This window comes from Peromyscus californicus, unplaced genomic scaffold (genome assembly GCF_007827085.1).
Source record: "Peromyscus californicus insignis strain IS unplaced genomic scaffold, ASM782708v3 Scaffold_19__1_contigs__length_69161282, whole genome shotgun sequence".
NCBI classification, from domain to species: Eukaryota; Metazoa; Chordata; class Mammalia; order Rodentia; family Cricetidae; genus Peromyscus; species Peromyscus californicus.
In genome coordinates, this window is record NW_026294491.1 from 25,838,207 (window position 1) to 25,858,480 (window position 20,274).

The window sequence follows — 20,274 nt, forward strand, 5'->3', positions numbered from 1 at the left end:
TTGCTACCTGTTGGCCTTTGGTCTCCTCAGCAGCCCTGCGATGTGGGCAGAGCCACCCCGTTAGAGATGGGAGGGATGGTGTGACCACCTGGATTGTGACCGGTAGTGAGTAGCGGAGCTGAGGACTGAACCCAGGGGTCCTGCTGCGGGGGGCTGCAGCTTTGAGAGGCTTGGGGGTTGGAGGATAGACACTAGCAAGCAGCCTGTGCATGTTTGGTACTTCTCTGAGCCCAGCATGCCACATTCACCCCTGCCCCATGGGGTGGGTGCTGTTCAGGGTCCATTTTACAGTTGGTAAAATTGAGGCCCTGGGTCTCCCAAGATCACTCCGCTGGTAAATGATGTGCCCCACGGTGGTGCTGGTCCCTGTTGCTGCCAGGTGTGAACCTGGCTGTGGATATAGGCAGGGCGGGGTATTCTAGTTATGCTTGGACCCCTCCTTCCCTCTGCAGGGGGCCCGTCCCCAGTGCCAGCAGGCAGACCGTGAGTCCCCACTGCTCCCCTCCACAGGTGGAATGGCTCAAGAATGAAGATGTCATTGACCCCACTGAGGACACCAACTTCCTGCTCACCATTGACCACAACCTCATCATCCGCCAGGCTCGTCTGTCAGACACGGCCAACTACACCTGTGTGGCCAAGAATATTGTGGCCAAGCGCCGGAGCACCACTGCCACAGTCATTGTCTACGGTGTGGATGGGGTGCTTGCCGGGATGTGCCAGGGTTATCCTAGGTGCCCTATATGGTGGGAGCTCTCGGGCGCTCGGGGGAGGCCCGCAGTACATCCCACCCATCCTGACCTCCAGGAGGCCAGTGGGCCCCCTGAACTGTATGGAGAAGCAATGTAGAGAGATAAAGGCACTCTGGGTCCACTCCCCTGCTTCTCAGGGCCCCTTGGCCGTCTCTAAAAAAAAAAAAAACACCCACTTCTTCTTAGGCCCAAGGCAGGGTCACAGCCAGATCCCCACACTCAAGTCATTTTGTCCCAGTAGGGGTAAGGATGTTACCCAGGCTGTTCTCTGCTCTTTCTTTGGGCCCACGGATGGAGGGTAGAACCATAGTGGCAGTGAATTCCTCTCCTGGAATTCAGTCTGAGGCCAAGACCCAGGTACCCCATCACACATTGGGTGGCCTTGGTTAAGTGTTAACCTTCTAGCCTTCCTATGTTACTGTGCAATAGGCCACTAGACAGTGACCTCCTAAACCTTTTCAGGTGCCCAGCCCCACAGGTGAAGAGTGGCTGGGTCAAGTTGGGTGATGGGTTTGAAAGACCTGGAGAAACCCAGATCTGTGCTAACTGTGTGATGACCCATCCCTCCAGTGAATGGCGGCTGGTCCAGCTGGGCAGAGTGGTCACCCTGCTCTAATCGATGCGGCCGAGGCTGGCAGAAGCGTACACGGACCTGCACCAACCCAGCTCCACTCAATGGAGGTGCCTTCTGTGAGGGACAGGCCTTCCAGAAGACAGCCTGCACCACCGTGTGCCCAGGTAGGAGCCACAAGCCCGTCCAGGCTCCTCTGCCTTTGGGATGTCTATAGAGCCCCCTGAGCAGCAACGAGTCCAGACCCCAGGTCCTCAGCATGCTCTGTAGTCTGTAGCATCTGATTCTGCCCCAGACTGCTGGAGAGCTGGAATCGGGCCGTGAGCTGAAGCTCGATGGGGCTCCTGTCTTCGAGAGCTGCTGGGGGGGTCCCAGAGAGCTTGCTGCATGTATCTGTTGGGATGCCTGTTGGCCGCAGATGTTGGTCCTATTAACAGCCTCCTCCCTGTCTGTCTTTCCTCTGTTCATCTGCCCCTGTCCTTGTCCATCCAGCTGTGCTTGTCCTTTGTTTACGCATATGTGACCGTGCGCTGTTTTCTCACCCAAGTTCTGAGCCAGTGACCTTAAGTGTCTTTGTTATAGTCCGCTGAGTGCATCTAGCTGCCCCTAGCCTGTGGCTGTGTGCGGATATGGTATTGATTTACTGACTGGCCTGCACATAATGTTGCATGCATGCATGCGTACGTGGGTGCATGTGTGCATTGCTGTTACTGTTTCTGTGTTGCTGTGGCTGTGTGTGGATATGGTATTGATTTACTGACTGGCCTGCACATAATGGTGCATGCATGCATGCGTACGTGGGCGCATGTGTGTGCCTTGCTGTTGCTGTTCCAATGCATAACGGCACGGGCCGTGTTCCCGCAGTGGATGGAGCGTGGACGGAGTGGAGCAAGTGGTCAACCTGCAGCACAGAGTGCGCGCACTGGCGCAGCCGGGAGTGCATGGCGCCCCCACCCCAGAACGGAGGCCGGGACTGCAGCGGAACGCTGCTTGACTCCAAGAACTGCACCGATGGGCTGTGCGTGCAGAGTGAGTGCTCTGGAGTCAGGTGACAGGCCCCTCTGCCCCTGCCCAGCCTCGAGCCACTGTGCCCACCCTGAGCAGAGCAGCCCGTGGGGCGTCTGTCCGCCCCCCCCCCCGCATCCTTCATCTCATCCGTACCGTGACCCCCATCACCCCGTCTACCATCCTTTGTCATCCATGTCATTGTCTCCCCCTTTATTTCCCTTGACAGATAAGAGAACTCTAAACGACCCTAAAAGCCACCGTAAGTCCCATTTCATGACTGTCCTCTTTCTTCTGGGGATCCCTGGCTCTCCTCGGCTGGCTTTCCATGGGTGTGGGGTGCAAGGCAGGGAGAGTTGATGCCGTTTCCCACCCCTCCACCCCCAGTACAACCCAATAGGATCCCTCCACCTCATGCATCGTGCCACACTCCCATCACAGAGAGGCAGGCAGACTCTTGGCTGACAGAAAGGCCCCAGGACTCCCCTGACCCTCCTGGTATAGAATAGGACACTGACTCTCAGAGAGAAGAAGAAATCTGTCCAAGGAACAAACCAGGAAGGTAGCAGAGCCAAGACTTGAACCCAGATATTTCTGTGGCCAGAGCAGATGGTCTTAATCATTGTCCCTCCTCTCGGGGACATGCCGGGAGACAGTGTCCTGTCTGTCCCACACTGTACCCCTAGCAGCTGGGCCACACCTCCCAAGTTAACTCTGGCGAGAGTGGTACTGCTCCGATTCAGCTCCCGGGTGACTTCTCTCCTGCCCCTCGGGCCCTTGCCGCTGCGACTGCAATATCAGAGCAACACAGCCACTCCCTCAGACTGGCCTGTGGTAATTAAAGAGCAATTTCAGATCATTCTGGAATCATAAAACCTGCAGGGAAGTCTTCAGCCCAGCACCCCGAGAGGCCAGGCCGGTGGCTGATTAGGAAGTATAAATCACCAAGCAAGTGGCCCCCAGTGTGAGTGAGGACGTGAGAGTATCTGAGCCAAGCTTAGGGAAGAGCCTGCTCCTGCTGGGGCAGGAGCCTCCGGAGAGGGAGGAGGTCAGCCCTGAGGAAGAGTCTCTAGCAGCTCCCTGGTTGCCAGGATGCTCTGGGGAACCCTTAGTGAGGACTGCTGAGTAGAAAGGCAGTATGGAAATGAGCAGGTTCCCAGAGCAGGAAGCCATAGCCTTCCATGCTAGGAGGCCTGGGCTCACCCACAGGTGCAGAAGGCCGGGCGTTGGAACTCAGGCTACCTCTCCCGGAGTTCCCTGCTTTTAATGAAACATGAGTGCCTCTTGGAGCTCCTAAAAGAAGCAAGGTCAAAGAGCACCTGCCCGGTGGCCCCCATCTTGGCTGTGCCTGAGCTGGCTGACGTGAAAGTCGCTCACCCCAGGTGGCTTTTAAAATTCATATTTCACTTAATTAGAAGGAAATTCATTAAAACACACAGCTCCTCAGTTGCACTGGTCACATTTCAGTTCTCAGTCGCCGCCTATGTCTACTTGAGTACACAAGGGACGGTGTGGATGGGATATTCCCATCCTCCTAGAATGGTCTGTGGACCCTGCCTCTGACCTTTCCACATTCCTGCCTGGCAATAAGTAGTTATGTGCAACCACAGCCCCCTGCTGGAGGAAGGAGGTGTAGCCGTGGGTGGCCTCCCCCAGTTCACCTCTTTTCACCCATCTGCTCATCACCTCTCCATCCATTGCTTTGCCTCTCTCACGCCACTCCTCCCGCCCTCTCCACCTCCCATCCTTGGCATGGCCGAGGAGACCGCTTAAAGAGGTTTCGGGGAGCCAGGGCCTTCGGTCATAGGGAGGTCGTAGGCCCGGAGCGAAGCTTGGTCATTTAGGTGGAATTGTGTGCCCGCGTGTTTCCGAGCCTCACACCCCGGGCTCCTCAGCTTGTGAATCGGAACTATTGGTTCTGTTACCCTCAACACGATCCTAAGAGGATGGGCAATAGGGCAGGGATTTTATGACAGTGTACGGGGAGGGGGAGGGGGGGACAGGGATGGACTCCTGGGGGTGTGAGACTTCCCTGAGGCCACCGATCTGCCTTGGCAGGTGAAGCCTGGAATCTAGATTTTCCTTGGGACCCTCAGGGGCCCGCCCCTTACTTAACCCTACTGCTTCTACAGTTCTGGAACCCTCAGGAGATGTGGCGCTGTATGCAGGCCTCGTGGTGGCCGTCTTCGTGGTTGTGGCCATCCTCATGGCCGTGGGCGTGGTCGTGTACCGAAGAAACTGCCGGGACTTTGACACGGACATCACTGACTCCTCAGCTGCCCTCACTGGCGGTTTCCACCCTGTCAACTTCAAGACGGCAAGGCCTAGTAAGGACCTGGAGGAGCCTGGGGTAGCAGGCATGGTGGGGGGACCGCAGAGCAGTGAAGCTGTCACCAGAGATGGTGGGTTTCTCCATTTGTCTGAAGCTCCCCGTGGCAGGTGGCAGTTGAGCCTTCTGTGGCCAGACCTGTGGAGAGGGCAGAAGGCCCGGAGGGAACAGAGTAGGCAGGGCCAGTGTGGTGATGGGCAGGGAAGGTGAGTCTGACTATCACATTCACCCCTGCAGACAACCCACAGCTCCTGCACCCGGCCGCCCCTCCAGACCTGACAGCCAGCGCTGGCATCTACCGTGGGCCCGTGTACGCCCTGCAGGACTCCGCCGACAAGATCCCCATGACTAATTCGCCCCTGCTGGATCCCCTGCCCAGCCTCAAGATCAAGGTCTATAACTCCAGCACCACCGGCTCTGGGTCTGGCCTGGCTGATGGAGCCGACCTGCTGGGTGTCCTCCCGCCCGGCACATACCCAGGCGATTTCCCCCGGGACACCCACTTGCTCCATCTGCGCAGTGCCAGCCTTGGTTCCCAGCAGCTCCTGGGCCTGCCTCGAGACCCCAGCAGCAGCCTCAGCGGCACCTTTGGCTGCCTGGGTGGAAGGCTGAGCATCCCTGGCACAGGTAGGTCCATGGTCCTGTTCGTTGCTCAGATGGGAAAAGTGAAGCTTGGGGCAGATTATACTTAGAGAAGTCTGGTCGAAGACCTGAGATCAGGCCTGCCTGGGCCTCTCGAGGTCAGGGAAGTCTTGGGTCAACCACTTGGAGGGGGCCTCCCCGCCCCTGTCGGATTGGGAGAATGGCTCTTATCGTTAAAAGTCCCACAGAGAGATCCCAATTTTGAGAGACAGCGGGGCAGGGGTACCCATCTCAACTTGCGCAGGTATCAGCTGGCCGGTTTTCAGAGTGCTGACCTGAGCCAGCATGGAACAAGCACAAGGCCTTCTGACACTCCCCCCACCCACCCCAGCAATGTTAGAGACTCCTGTATTCCTGGGCATACCAGCTATGGCCGAGCGGCCTGGCTACTCCCTATATCTGCCGCCCCCCGCCCTTCCCCAATCTAGAGTCTTCCTGAAACTTTCCTAAGCTGGAGCCAGGTCCCACCCCATTCTTCTCATCGCCTCTACTTCCTCCGACTTCCTTCCTGACGACCTTCCCTTCCTCCCTAGGGGTCAGCCTGTTGGTGCCAAATGGAGCCATCCCCCCGGGCAAGTTCTATGAGATGTATCTACTTATCAACAAAGCCGAAAGCATCCTGTGAGTAGACGCTCCAACCCTGGCCAGGCGGCGCCCCTTCTCCTCTGCCCACACTGGGCACAGATACTTCCATATGCCCCTTGGAGCTTGGTCCCCAGTGCCCGGGGTCCCCCGGAGAAAGCGTGTTCTAAATGGGTAAAACCTGGCAGCAGTAAATCCTTCCTATGTAGAGGGAACTTATCAATGAATGCATTGCTTACTGTCCCATGGCTGTGGCAAATGCCTGATAAGAACTTAAGGAGGGGGCATTGATTTGGGCTCACCGTAGTGACAACCCCTCTGACTGTGGTCACGGGAGCGGGGTGCATCCGTGGTCGGAACTGGAGAGGGCCAAGCACTGGTGCCCCAGGGTTCCCCTTTCCTTTTCATTCAGTCCGGGTCCCTAGCCCACAGAATATGCTGCCCACCTTCAGAGTAGGTCTCTCCTCCTACTTAACCCTCTCTGGGGCACCCTCACAGACAGGCATGTCAGGAGTTGCATCTCTTCCATGACCCCAAATCCAGTCAAGTCCACAGAGAAGATTAACTCACAGCTAGTAAGAAAAATGGAATGTCTGAGTTCGAACATGGGCCTAGAACGTGAACAAGAGATTCACATGTACACATGCCGTGTGCGTTGTTCATGAGAGGTCATTGTATCTGAATGGTGGTCACTATGTAGACAGGCTGGACTTGAACTCAGAGATCAGCCTCGGCCTCCCCAAGTGCTGAGATGAAAGGTGTGCACCACTATGGTTTTGTTTATGGTCTCAAATGGTTTTTTTTCCCCCGAGACAGCATCTCCCTATATACTCCCAGGCTGGCCTCAAACTTAGAGATCCATCTATTTCTGCCTCCTGAGTGCTGGGATTAAAGATATGTGCCATGCCCAGCTCATTCTAGTTTCTGAATCTTTCATTCTCTCTCCCCACCCATACCCCCACCTTTTTTTTTTTAAAGATTTATTATGTAGTTTTCTGTCTGCATGTGTCCTTGCAAGCCAGAAGAGGGCACCAGATCTCATTACGGGTGGTTGTTGCTGGGAATTGAACTCAGGACCTCTGGAAGAGCAGTCAGTGCTCTTAATCACTGAGCTATCTCTCCAGACTGTGTTTTGTTTTGTTTTGTTGTTTGGTTTTGTGTTTTGGTTGATCTGTTTTGTTTTAAAGAAAGTAAAGGAAGACCAGAATGTTATGTAAAACCCCAGACCTTTGAGGCTGTGCAAAGCTTTGGATGAGACTGTTTTGATGTAACAGCAAAACCTAGAATGTAATTCCTGGTGTAGACCATATCCCTACTTCCCATTGCTGTGATGTCTGCAACCCCAGTTCCCCCACCCCCACCCCCAGCAGCAGAGACTTGCCTTGGCACAGGCCCTGGGTAGAGGTGGGGGCCCTGCAGGAGTGAAGTGTGCCCCTGCTGCATGGGTCCTTCCGGCCTTCGCTCACTGTCTCCCTCTGCCCTCCCCCTAGCCCGCTTTCGGAAGGGACCCAGACAGTATTGAGCCCCTCGGTGACCTGTGGTCCCACGGGCCTCCTCCTGTGCCGCCCTGTCATCCTCACTGTGCCCCACTGTGCTGAAGTCATCGCCGGAGACTGGATCTTCCAGCTCAAGACCCAGACCCATCAGGGCCACTGGGAGGTGAGGCGCTGGGTGGAGCGGCTGACTCTCAGATCGGCTCCTCTCCTGACCGATCCCAGCCCAGAGGACAACATTCTCTTCTCCCCCTGTAGGAGGTGGTAACCTTGGATGAGGAGACCCTGAACACCCCCTGTTACTGCCAGCTGGAGGCTAAGTCCTGCCACATCCTGTTGGACCAGCTGGGCACCTACGTGTTCACGGGCGAGTCCTACTCGCGCTCGGCAGTCAAGCGGCTCCAGCTGGCCATCTTTGCCCCAGCCCTCTGCACCTCCCTGGAGTATAGCCTCAGGGTCTACTGTCTGGAGGACACGCCTGTGGCATTGAAGGTAGGAGCATATGGGGGCACTGCAGGGGCATCGGCACAGCCCATCGTCAGTTGCTCCCCTCCCAGGGTGCATGGTCCCGGCCAGGCATCTTTCTGACGCCAGCCTCCATCAGTCAGTAGTCACTCTTCCGTCATCAGACATCATCAGAACAGCACTGGACTCTTTTTTTTTTTTTTAAATATGTAATTTTATTTATTTTTATTTTTTTTTTAACTTTTTTTTGAATTTTTTTTTAAAGATTTATTTATTTATTATGTATACAGTGTTCTGCCTGCATGTATGTCTGCAGGCCAGAAGAGGACACCAAATCTCATAGATGGTTGTGAGCCACCATGTGGTTGCTGGGAATTGAACTCAGGACCTCTGGAAGAGCAACCAGTGCTCTTAATCTCTGAGCTAGCTCTCCAGCCCCAGCACTGGGCTTTTAAACAGGGGTGGAGGCCACAGCTCCTGACTCTGGGCTGGAGGTGGGAGACAAGCAGGGAAATCTCTTTTGAGAAGTTTGAGAAAGTGGACCTCAGACCTAAGCCCTGGATAGCAAGTTGTCACTCTGGGTAGAGAAGAGGAAGGACATTTCCAACCAGCAGGAAGACTTTCTGCCAAGACAGGTGTGGACGGGTGTAGGGAGTGTGTATGTGTGAGAGAGAGGGCTGGAGAAACGAGCCACTGTTAGTAAGCTTGGGTCATGCTTAGTAACTGGGATGCTGTCCAGGGGCAAGGGGCCCAGCTGTGGTACACCCGTTCACAGGTGCTCTGTAGAATGGTCTGCAGCTATGGTGTGTGTGTGTGTGTGTGTGTGTGTGTGTGTGTGTGTGTGTGTGTTGGTAAACAAGAGACAATGGGAAGCTGGGGCTAAGTCCCAGACAGCAGGCAGTAGCCAGGAGATGAGGCTGGACCTTGTGGTTGGTCAGTAGGATGGACAGACCAGGGACCGATGGGATGAGCGAGCGTAGCCCAGACTTCTAACAGACACAAAGAAAAGCCAACGGAGTCCGGAAGTGAGGGAGAAGCAAGGGCAGATGAGGAGATGTTAGGCGGAGATGGAAGGGGATAATATTGGCAGATGTGGAGCCCAGTGTAGGTACCTCCTGTCGCACATGTCTCAAAGTCACTGTCCCTTTCCTAGGTCCTCAGTCTCATTCTAGCATGATACTGGAGGATATAGAGTTGGCTCTCTTCTCCATCCTTCCAGCGGCCCTCTGAGAAGCCTCATAGTTCTTCCGGACAGACCGGACGGACCGATGCCTCCTCCCGGCTCTGACTTGGGGTCTCTCCTAGTCATGTCTCTGAGGCTCATGTGGCTTTCTCAAGCTCCATGCTGGGGACTGATGCAACACAGACGAAAAGATCTGGTGGCATTGGTGCTGGCTAGTGTTTGTCCTGGCCAGAGGGTGGTGTGAGGATCGACAGGGAAGCTGCCACATTCTGGCCTGATTGCGTTCTTTACTTGTTCAAGCCCCATCTATTCACCCTTCCTTCCCACTGCCTTTTTACTCTTACTGTACATGTCAACAGCCTACGTGGCCATCCAGCTACTAACTATTTCTTCACTCAGGTATCTTTCCTTCCAAATATTCTATTCATATACCTACTCCTTTATATATCCATCTGCTTATCTGTTTACCCACCTAGCCCACACAGCTATCCAGTGAGCCATTCAATCATCTGTCCATCCATCCATTCATCATCTTTGTGTTCAACCATTCCTTTACTGTGAGTATCCTACCTGTATGTCCAACTTATCTATACATTTATCTAATTCTCCTTCCAAGCTCCTGTTACGCACACATGTGTTCTCTATATGCATCTGTCTATCCTTCTATCTGTCCACCTATATCATCTATTCAGTTTACCAATTATCTGTTTATCCCCCATAACCTATAAGTAAGTCTGTCTGTCTGTCTGTCTGTCCATCTATCTATCTATCTCCCTCCCTCCCTTCCACCCTCCCTACCTATCCATCCATCATCCATCTACCCACCCATTTTCCATTCATCCACTCATGTATCTGCCCATCCATTTGTCTGAAGCACCTTCTTCATTGGATCAGATGGGTCTGGCCCCAGACTAGCAACTTGCAGTATAAAAGACCCCTGGGCCAAGGGTAACCAGTCCCTCCCACTGCCCCGTCAACAGGAAGTGCTGGAGCTGGAGCGGACTCTGGGCGGCTACTTGGTGGAGGAGCCCAAGCCCTTGCTCTTTAAGGACAGTTACCACAACCTGCGCCTCTCCCTCCACGACATCCCCCATGCCCACTGGAGAAGCAAGCTACTGGCCAAGTACCAGGTGAGCACTGGGGCGGGGAGGGGCGGGGAGGAACCACTGCTCCATCCTTTGTAGTGACGCAAGCATTGTTTCCCGGGTCTCTCATCCCTGTCCTGTCTCCCCAGTCTATTGTCCTCCATGTTTCCAGCCATCTTCAGGCCCAACCCGAAATTCTGTGCCAGTGACAGCCACGTCTGCAGCCCCTCTTGCACCCCCCACCCCCCCAATACCCATGCCCATCACCTCCACATCCCCTTTAGGCCCTTTATACTGCACAGTGCTGGTCTGGGGCCACACCCGTCTAAACAAATACAAGCCTTGCAGACTAACTCTGCTTATCTCTGCACTCATGGTCCTCTGTTCCATTCTGCAGTATATGCCACCATGGAGGCCCTAGGTGCTCCATGCTCCAGCTCGTGTATACGTGCGCACACGCGCACGCACACACACACACACACACACACACTTACTTCTGTCTTCCCCTCCCATTTCTCAACTCCCTCCCAGATCCAAGGGGGTCGTCACCATTTAGCTAGCCAGCTTTTCCTACTCTAAAAACATTCCGTAGAGAGACCTGAACTGTCCCCAGAGGCCCAGCTCTCCCTGAGGCTGGTCCCCATCCACTTCTGGCAAATGCCTCCTCTCTCCTGCAACCCTGACCACCTACCTACCTCTCCTGCAGGAGATTCCCTTCTACCACATCTGGAACGGCAGCCAGAAGGCCCTGCACTGCACTTTCACCCTGGAGAGACACAGCCTGGCCTCCACCGAGTTCTCCTGTAAGGTCTGCGTGCGGCAGGTGGAAGGGGAAGGCCAGATCTTCCAGCTGCACACCACGCTGGCCGAGGTGAGGGTTGGTGACAGCCCAGGGGACTGGGGCTCTGGCACACAAGTGCACCTTACTCCCCAGCATCTCCCGTGAAGTCTCCTCCTCTACCCCTCAAGTCACAGCAGGGACCTGGTCACCTTGAGCGAGCAACCATCACTTACTGAGTGCTGTTCACATGGCATATATTACCAGATCAAGTGTCACACCACAGGGAGAGGGGTTGTAGTGGTCCCGGTGTGGGAGATGAGACTCTCAAGGCTGGGGGCTGTAGCTCACTTGTCAGAGTGCTTGCGTAGCATGCATGGTGTCTTGGGCTCCACCATCAAATAAACCAGGCATGGTGGTGTACACCTGTACTCCCAACCCTTGGGATGTGGAGGCAGGAGGATCCAAGGCCATCTTCAGCTACATTGTGAGTTTAAGGATAGCCTGGGCTACGTGAGACCCTATCTAAAAAAAAAAAAAAAGGTCTTAGGGAAGGGAATATCATTAAGGACTGGCCTGTGGCTCCTACCTGCTAACTCCAAACTGAGCTTTAGACAAAGCCCCCTGAGATGACCAGTGTAGTAGAAAGCACTCACCTGTCCTCTCTAGACTCTGTTTTCTATCTATACCAGAGCTGGTCTAAATGGCCTAGGCCATGGCTCTGACTCCTGGGGCTTCCTCCTCCCAAGGCTGAGTCAGCGTGTGCCCAGGGCTGATCCCAAGTAAGATCACACCTGATACGGGCATCGAGCCACCCTTGCTAGAGATGACCTAGAGGAGACAGAGGTGAGCGTAGAGCCCAGGGCATAGTTAAGCTACAGCCTCAGCCCTTCAGCCGCTACCCAGGCAGGGAGATGGGATGAGCTCCTGTCCACCACCGGCTGTATCACTCTCCTCCCGACCCTTCCAGACGCCTGCTGGCTCCCTGGATGCACTCTGCTCTGCCCCTGGCAATACTGTCACCACCCAGCTGGGACCCTATGCCTTCAAGATACCACTGTCCATCCGCCAGAAGATCTGCAACAGCCTGGACGCCCCCAGCTCTCGGGGCAATGACTGGCGGTTATTGGCTCAGAAACTATCGATGGACCGGTGAGTATCCCAAGCCACAGTCACCTCTGTTGTCCTCGTATCCCAGCAGGCCAAGGCCAGCTCTCCAGCTCCGATCCCCTTGTGCCGCCATCAGTGACAGATCCACAGCTGGGTTTGTACGCACTGAGGTCACTGTCCCTCTGCCCAGTGTCCCTCTCAGAGAATAGGCCTGTGAGCCAGGTGGGCTTTGAGTGATCGCCACCATTCTCTACGCTCTGATCTGCCATAGTGTAGGCAAACGCTTCCTTGCCCATACCAGGGGCAGACCCAGCCCTGACACCAGGTAGCCATGATCGCTACCAGTGTCTCGGTGCCCCGGCTCTTTTAGGGTACTCTGAATGCCAGGGATACATGGTGAAAGTGTTAAATGGTCACTTACTGGAAATTCTTATCCACTGGCCTTGAGCAGGGATAAAAGATGGTTCAGTGAAACGCTTACGTCATACGCATGAGACCTGAGTTCAATCCCCAGGACCCACGTCAGAATGCCGGGCATGCTGACACACACTTATAATCCCAGCACTGGGGAGACAGAGACAGGAAGGTCCCTGGGATCTGCTAGCCAGCCAGTCCAGCTGAATAGTGAGCTCCTGGCCAGTGAGAAACCCTGCCTCCAATGAGGTGGGCAGTGTAGCTCAGGATGACACCGGAGATTGTCCTCTGACCTACGCACACGTACGCGTTAAAAATTAATTTTTAAAAACAACTGGTTACTAGAAATGGGAGGGGCTGAGAAAGATGGGTAAGACTCCGCCCCTGCCCTCAGTGGAGCTTGTCCTGCGGGATCAGGCCCAGAATGAAAGTGCATGTCGGAGAAGTGTGTTAGCACGGCAGCTTGGAAGGCCTCTCAGGGTCCCCGCATCTTTTGATGATGGTGATGAATAAGAGGTGAGGGTGCTTTGGGTGACCTTGGACCTCATCGGCAGTGTGAGCGGCTGTGGGAGTCAACTCTTCCCCCACTGTGGAGTTCATCGGGCCGTTTAAAGGGGTAAAGATGGATCCCGGCCCACAGTTCCAGAGGCTTTGGCTCCTGCTCAGCCTTTGCCGCTGCTGTAGGTCAAAGCTGAGCACTGTGGCAGGGGGCTACGATGGAGCAAAGTCGCCTCAGAAGTAGACCGGAAGGGCCAGGGCAGGACACGCCCCAGCGTGACTGGTTTCTTCCATCATGTCCCACCTTCCACAGGTCCACCCCTGGCCAACCATCTATTTAGATGTCACGAGCGTGTGTTCAGAACGTGTGTGTGTGCCGCACACTGCACGGGGCGTGTGTGGAGGTCAGGGGACAACCTTGGGTGTCGGGCCTCACCTTCCACCATGTTTGAGGTGGGGTCTCTTGGTTCTTCTGCCTGTGTGCCAGGCTAGCCCAGGAGCTTCCAGGGACTCCCTTGTCTCTGCTCCCTGAGGTGGGGATTGTAGACATTCACACTATGCATATGGCTTTTATGTTGGTTCCAGGGATTTGAACCCGAGTCCTCACTTTGACCCACGGAACTGTCTTGCCAGCCCTTAATCAGATGTTGAGTCCCTCTGTGGGTTTATCTGTTGATGAACGTACAGGCTTGAGACCCAGGCACTTGTTCAAAGCCCCACCTCAAAAAAACTCTGCTTGCAGGAGGGAGATCAGGCCGTCCATCCACGAGCCTTTTCAGGAATACTGCATTCCCAGACTCTTAACAGGAGATAACTGACGTTTGTTCCTATTTTGGAGATGGGATGAGTCTTAGAGGATGCACTGATGTGCATGGGGCTGTACAGCCGGCAGTCGGAGGACCTGGGATTCAGACCCAAGGCTGTTGGGACTCTGGAGCCCACGGCCTTCTCACCGCCTGGATCTTCCCAACTCACAGGCAGGTCACCTCGGGGAGGCCAACGTTTCTCTTTTTTTCCAACAGGTACCTGAATTACTTCGCCACCAAAACCAGCCCCACGGGCGTAATCTTGGACCTCTGGGAAGCTCAGCAGCAAGACGATGGGGACCTCAACAGCCTGGCGAGTGCCTTGGAGGAGATGGGCAAGAGTGAGATGCTGGTAGCCATGGCCACTGATGGGGACTGCTGAGTGCTTGTGACCACAGGCCAGCTGGGACCAGTATGAGACAGACAGTGTAAGGAGGCCTAGCAGCCTCTCCATGGGGGTGTCCAGCCTCCGCCGTCCCTGGCTCACAGCTGGAACGGTCCCTCACCCCACACTCCCTGCCACAACCCTCAGACCACCACCAGCCTTAGAAAACCTCTATGCTCTACTGCTGAGAGGCCAGGATCCTCTGCCTCACTGTTTTCCTGGCTCACACTGGGATGGGCTGAGGCCTCTGGGGGCAGCCTAAGGCCAGAGACTTTCCCCCCGACCACCCACCACCCTCAGGCCTGTGACTTTGGGGGCCCACAGGTTTCAATTCTGTGTTCACATCGTCTTTTGCTAGGGATGTCTCTCCTATTCCTGGTCCTCTTTGAAAGGTTGAGTTTAGTTCAGACAAACTGCTGTCTCCTATCTACAAGCAAAAAAAAAAAAGGAAGAAAGAATGAATGAACACTTCATAAGTCAGTGAGCAAAAACCACAAGGGGAAAAAAAACACCCCAGTTTCTTAGGAAACGCAAGTGATTTATTATCCAGATACTTGGATAGGTCCTTTTTAAGAAAAAACAAACAAAAAAGTAAGAAAAGAAAAAAGGGGGGTAGAGTGGGCAGGGGGACTTTTATTCTCCAATGTGGTTAAGAGTGGCGAGCGCATTCATGGGCACATGTGTGCACATATGTGTACATGCTCGGGTGTGGTCCGGAAAAGGCCGCACAGGGAAATGCTTTGCTCCTCCCGAATCCATTGTGGACTAAATTCCAACAAGGTCTCCATTTCCCCAGCTTTGCAGGGAGCTGGTATGGAGTTTGAGCCATGGCACTGGGCTCTAAATCTCAAGTGGAAGCTGGGGCCTGGTGGTCCTCCTACCCCCCAGACCTCCCAGGCAGATGCCCTTCTGTGGCCTCCTGGGTTTCTGAGAATCTGGATGGATGCCCAGGCCGGCTGTGACCTGGGGAGACTGTTCAGGTCTTTCTTACCCTGGAGGTTCCTGGTCTAGTAATGTGGCCCAGAGGTGAGGTTCCTGCGGAGAGGGTGGAGGGGTCCCCCAGGTTCTCAGTCTGGATGGCTTTGTGTCTAGGTGGGCACTGGCCAGTCCACACCCCTGCGCCTCCAGTCCTTCATTCGCCCGTTCACTCTCCTGCTGGGGTCAGGAGATATGAAGGTAGCCTTTACTAAGTGGACGCCTTCACTCCTGGCCACAGCCTGGGATTTTGAAAGTTGGAGCTTCTGAAGGGGGAGCAGGTTTCCTGGTCACAGACCCAGCAAGTGTCTGTGTCCTGGCTTCCCTGCCGCAGCTCCTGAGGTGGGGCTCTGAGACTGAGACCAAGGTGCCCCCGGCACCTAGGTAAACACTGCCTCAGACAGTGGCCCTCAGCTCTTCCTGCCAAAGATGCCCATCCCTGTGGACATGACCTTGCTGGTCACTGTTAGCCCATGCACAGAAGGGACCTCTCTGTCCATTTGCACCCCGGGAGTCAGAAGACCAGGAACCAAGTCCATGCTGTGCTGTGTGACTTTGGGCACATAGCTGCCTTCTCTGGGCTTCAGTGTCCTTTTTATCTGTGAGGCCCCCTGAGGTCTCACCTCACACTCTTCTGGAATTCAGAAGGGACTCAAGTAGTGAGAAGTTGATCGTGGTCTGTATGCCCTCCTTTGCCCATCCTCAGAAACCTGCCTGCCTGCCTGGGCACTTGGCAAGTGGGTTGCAGTTAGCTGGAGCCTGGGGTAGGGCACCGAGCGGACAGTTTGGTAGCAGCGACCCAGGTAATACCTGCCAACTCTGGCCCGCCCCGGGGCTGTTGGCTTGACTTTTTCCACTTCCTGCCTCCAGTGAGCTGGAGCCTCCTCTACCCATTCCTGGCCAGCTTGGTGTTGCCGGGTCCTGCAGGGTATTCGTGTGTCATCTGGGGTGTATGTGTGTGTGCGCGTGTGTGGTGTGTGTGTGGCACGTGAGTGTGTGTGTGTGGCACATGTGTGTGCATGCCTGTGCTTTTCAACTTGGGCACATCAGGGCACCCCCCCTCCCCCAGAACGCACACACCTGTTCCCATATGTGGACATGGCCTCTGTGCCCAGGCTTGTGCCCCTGGAGGTGGGCATGCCTGTTTGCTGTCACAGGGTCAGTCAGTGTATATCCTATGTGCCTCTCCTGCCCTCTCTTATGGGGCCCATGATTCTGAGCTCTGGCCGGACTCCTCCTGAGGGATGGGAACCCTCCTCATCCCTGGATCTTCCAGGGCCCTCTGGTCCCCATCTTGAAGCTCCCGGGCATCTGAGTCAGCCCCTTCCACTCACCCTTGGAGGGCAGGTGGCTGGGAGCTTGGATGCAGGGATGTAAACATGGCTCTGTGTCCCTGGATTATATGCTGGGGATGCTCTCAGTCCCACCCATCCGTTCTGTAAACAACCTGTAAATAGCCTTCAGCATTCCTCTTGTAACGAGATTAATTTTTATGAGATAAATTATATTTCCTAGTCTAATAAAAAAAGAAAAAATCCAGGTCCTGGCCTGTCGGATGTCTTCTTGGTGTCTTTTAATGGCAGTTGGGTGTGATTGTCTTGTTCTTCCCATCAATCCACAGCAAGTGAGAGCTCCAATCCTTGATCCAGCTCAACCCCTTCACCTTGCAGAAGGGAAAATGGGCGGAGGGGGAATGAGCTTTTTGACAGGTGCACAGCAAGTTAGGTCCCCATGATGGCCTGGACCTCACCCTGCTCACCAGCTAGGCTTAAAGCACAGAACATAGGTGGGGGGGGGGGGATGATGGTGGACTAAGACCAGCACCCATCTGCCTCCCCGTTCAGAAGGATGCACCCCAACTGAAGCTGGGGGTCCTTCCAGTGCCGTCAGCCTGTGTTGTGAGGATGCTGTCCAGGCAGGATGAGAGTGACATGAACACAGGGATTGAGTGGTTGGGTACCAGGCACAGGTGAGCAGTTAACAACCCAGACAAATACCCGTCTAAGGGGGAGGGGGGCAGCATATTCCCTCGCCAATGACACAGCATTGAGTTCTCCCAGCAGGTGGCCTCCTTCTAATGAGATCAATGGACCTGTGTTAGTTTTCCTGCAGACAGCATATTCCCTCGCCAATGACACAGCATTGAGTTCTCCCAGCAGGTGGCCTCCTTCTAATGAGATCAATGGACCTGTGTTAGTTTTCCTGCAGATGGACGGATCTGCAGGCGGAGGGGTGCACGTTTTAATTTTCACGACTGTTGGTTACCTCCATTTAAGCTGGTCCCCATCACCCTGTCCTCACCCTGTGACTTGGTCTGGTTGGCAGTTCCCAGCCTGTGTTGCTCCAGTCCCTTGAGTTTGGAGAGCCCTTGGCTCCATTATGGAGGAGCACAGTGCCCACCACACATTTAAGGGTGGCACCACCTAGTGGTTGCTTTCTTGTCTGTGGTGAGACCCTCATCTTCGTTAATACAGGGTGTCTCCAGAGATCAAGGTTCCTGTGGGCCTTGCCCGCCCTGGCCCCCCAGCACCTGTGACTGGCTCTAGGGCTGTCTCAGTGTGGAGGGCATGTGAGGCAGGTCTGAGATGAGACGTTAATAAGAAAAGGGAAATCCATGGGTCCTCTGGGTGTCTGGTCTGGGAGGGAGGCAGGGCACATGGTGTGTGCACACAAGTGTGCACACACTTCCATTTGGTCTGCTCTCACTACCTGGGCAGCTTTAGACCTGAGACAGCCACATTCAGTGAGTTTCTAGGCCCCAGAAGCTGCCCCAGGGTGAAGGTGTGTGGTCTGAAAATTCAAGGGGAATTTATTGATACGACAGGCAGGTGGACACGTCCTGCGGGTAGGGGTGGGGTATGGGGAGTCAGCTAGGCTGGGCAGCTCATAGTGTAAAAAGTGAAACCTGTAGATGGTACACCGGGGTCAGGGTGAGAACAGGAAGTAAGGGTCCTTCTTGCCCTGAGAGAGAGAGTGGTTGGTTGTCTTGGGATCAGTGGGGTGGAGAGGACGGTGTGGTGGTCCCCGGCACAGAGTTGTGAAGCCCATTGGCCGACAGAATGAGAAAACAGAGGACAGGCTATAAAGGACAAAGGGGCCTCCCAAGCCACCATTAACTCTAGATCACAAAGGCCAGGCCTCAGAACGTTGTACCTAGACTGAGGTTAAAGCCGCGGTGTCTCCGAGTCGTGGGAGAGAAGCCGCTGCAGCGCTTCCCCGGGATGGCAGGAGGTCTTAGTTGCCCCCCTTCTTAGCAGCGGGTCTCCACTTTGGCAAGACCTGCACAGATGCCATCCAGCCACAGCAGAAGAGGGGCGGTAGGGCTTGGTGTGGACTTTGGCGTGAAGGAAAGATTCTCAGAAGGAGCGTCCTGGAACACCTGGCCCTGGGTCCTGTGGCTAATTAAGTCACCTTCTGGGGCGGTAGAGTCAATATGCCACAGGGACAATAAGAAAGAAACCACTAGGTGGCGCCTGAAAACCGATGCAGTTAGAACCGGGAAGGAGCTGCTGTCCCAAAGCTCCGGAGTTCCTGATGTTTCTGACCGCAACCCCGGGAGCTTGGAATGCTTTTCTCCAGGCATCCCAGGAGCGCCCTCCTCTGGTATGTAATGGGAATAGCAGTGAGGCTTAGAGCTGTGTGGGAGCCCGTTCTCGGGTTCCTCGTGGCTTTACCCAGCAGGCCCGCATAGAGGATGATTAGGGCCACGGGCCTGAGTGCAGGTGTCTGAGATGGTCTGCACTTGGCTGTGCTGGGGGAGGAGGTCTTTTGCTCCACCCGTTGGCGTCTCTATAAATACCCTGGGGCAGAGACAGTCAGGGCACATTGGAAAAGATTCCAGGCCTTCTCGAGGCTATCCTTTATTTTCTATCTGCTTTATCTCCACAATATAAATCCTTCTATCTAATATTTCCTGCTGCTCGAACTCAAGAAAACTCTGGGGGAACTGTGGGGTTGGTGGGTAAATGCCCCGCAGAGCGGGATCACAGAAATCTTCATTGGAAGTAAATGATGAATTAACATCCTTAAAAAAATGAAAAGAAAACCAACTGGAATTCCAGACCCTGTGAAGAGACCCTTCTAAAAATATGTATTTATTTTTATTTTATTTTTTTTAATGTATTTATTTTTTGTTTTTTGTTTTTTTTTTTTCAAGACAGGGTTTCTCTGTGTAGTTTTGGTGCCTGTCCTGGAACTCACTCTGTAGACCAGGCTGACCTTGAACTCACAGAGAACCTCCTGGCTCTGCCTCCTGAGTGCTGGGATTAAAAGCGTGCGCCGCCACCACTGCCTGGCTGTATTTATTTTTGATGGGTATGAGAGAGAGCACACACGTACCACAGCGTGGAGATCAGAGGACTACTTCGTAGAGATGGTTCTCTCCACCCACCACTTACAATAGGTTCCCTCACCCTCACCCACCGAGTTATCTGGGGACACCAGAAGCTGTCCTTTTAAAGGTTAGCAGGCTGACCTTGATAGAAACGGAAAGGATTGGAGGAGGAGGAGGCAAGCATGGGGAGGGGCTGGGCAAAGGATAGTGGAAAAAGCACCTGGACAGAACAACAGCAGCTGTGACAATGAGAAAAAGGGGGCATCGAAGTGAGTCCTCAAATACTGTGGAATCAAACGACAGAACAGTAACGCAAGACCCGGCAGCGGCTGCAGCCTTGGAGTGTCTTGGGGTCTCTATGACCCAGCATCTCTCTCTGCTGTGATTTCCTCTTACAAAATGACCTGGGCACTCCTCCACCTAGAGATGACGATTAGCCAGGTATGGCGCCGCACAACGGTAACCCCAGCAGCACAGGAGGATGGAGAGTTCAAGGCCATCCTCGGCTGCATAGTGAGCTTGGAGATCAGCCTCCTTGTGAGACTCCACCCTGGATAACTCCTGGGTCACAAAAAGATGATCACCCCCCTCACCCCCCGAGACCATCACCATCATGCATCAAAGCCTACGCAGTCACAGCAAGCAGCTGCTTGTACTGTGGTCAGGGACTCTAGCTCAGGTCCCAGCGACAGCCAGGACCACTGAGAGTCAGGACACACAAACAGGTAGGAAGGCAGTTGGGGCCTCAGCCTCTGGACCTTCCTAATGACGGAGACCACAAGGCAGAGACAAATGTGTTCACTGGGCACCGCCCACGGCATAATAAACACTTGACGCTGCAGCGTGTAAAGGGCATTTGTTTTAGGCT

General features: G+C 54.5%; 1 protein-coding gene across 2 annotated transcripts in view; it reads left to right on the forward strand.

The window, feature by feature from the left end:
- Positions 1 to 16,612, forward strand: part of Unc5b (unc-5 netrin receptor B) — a 68,881-nt gene extending 52,269 nt beyond the window's left edge. The window contains exons 5-17 of one of the 2 annotated variants that reach the window (XM_052744900.1): positions 511 to 691; positions 1,323 to 1,490; positions 2,188 to 2,352; positions 2,558 to 2,590; positions 4,461 to 4,655; positions 4,895 to 5,284; positions 5,833 to 5,920; positions 7,372 to 7,540; positions 7,633 to 7,866; positions 10,003 to 10,152; positions 10,814 to 10,978; positions 11,856 to 12,037; positions 13,930 to 16,612. In XM_052744900.1, coding sequence (XP_052600860.1) covers positions 511 to 691; positions 1,323 to 1,490; positions 2,188 to 2,352; positions 2,558 to 2,590; positions 4,461 to 4,655; positions 4,895 to 5,284; positions 5,833 to 5,920; positions 7,372 to 7,540; positions 7,633 to 7,866; positions 10,003 to 10,152; positions 10,814 to 10,978; positions 11,856 to 12,037; positions 13,930 to 14,095 — 2,286 coding nt within the window. In that variant the 3' untranslated portion in view covers positions 14,096 to 16,612. The remainder of the gene's footprint in view (positions 1 to 510; positions 692 to 1,322; positions 1,491 to 2,187; positions 2,353 to 2,557; positions 2,591 to 4,460; positions 4,656 to 4,894; positions 5,285 to 5,832; positions 5,921 to 7,371; positions 7,541 to 7,632; positions 7,867 to 10,002; positions 10,153 to 10,813; positions 10,979 to 11,855; positions 12,038 to 13,929) is intronic. The other variant, XM_052744901.1, reaches the window with a different exon arrangement.
- Positions 16,613 to 20,274: the final 3,662 nt, after the last annotated feature.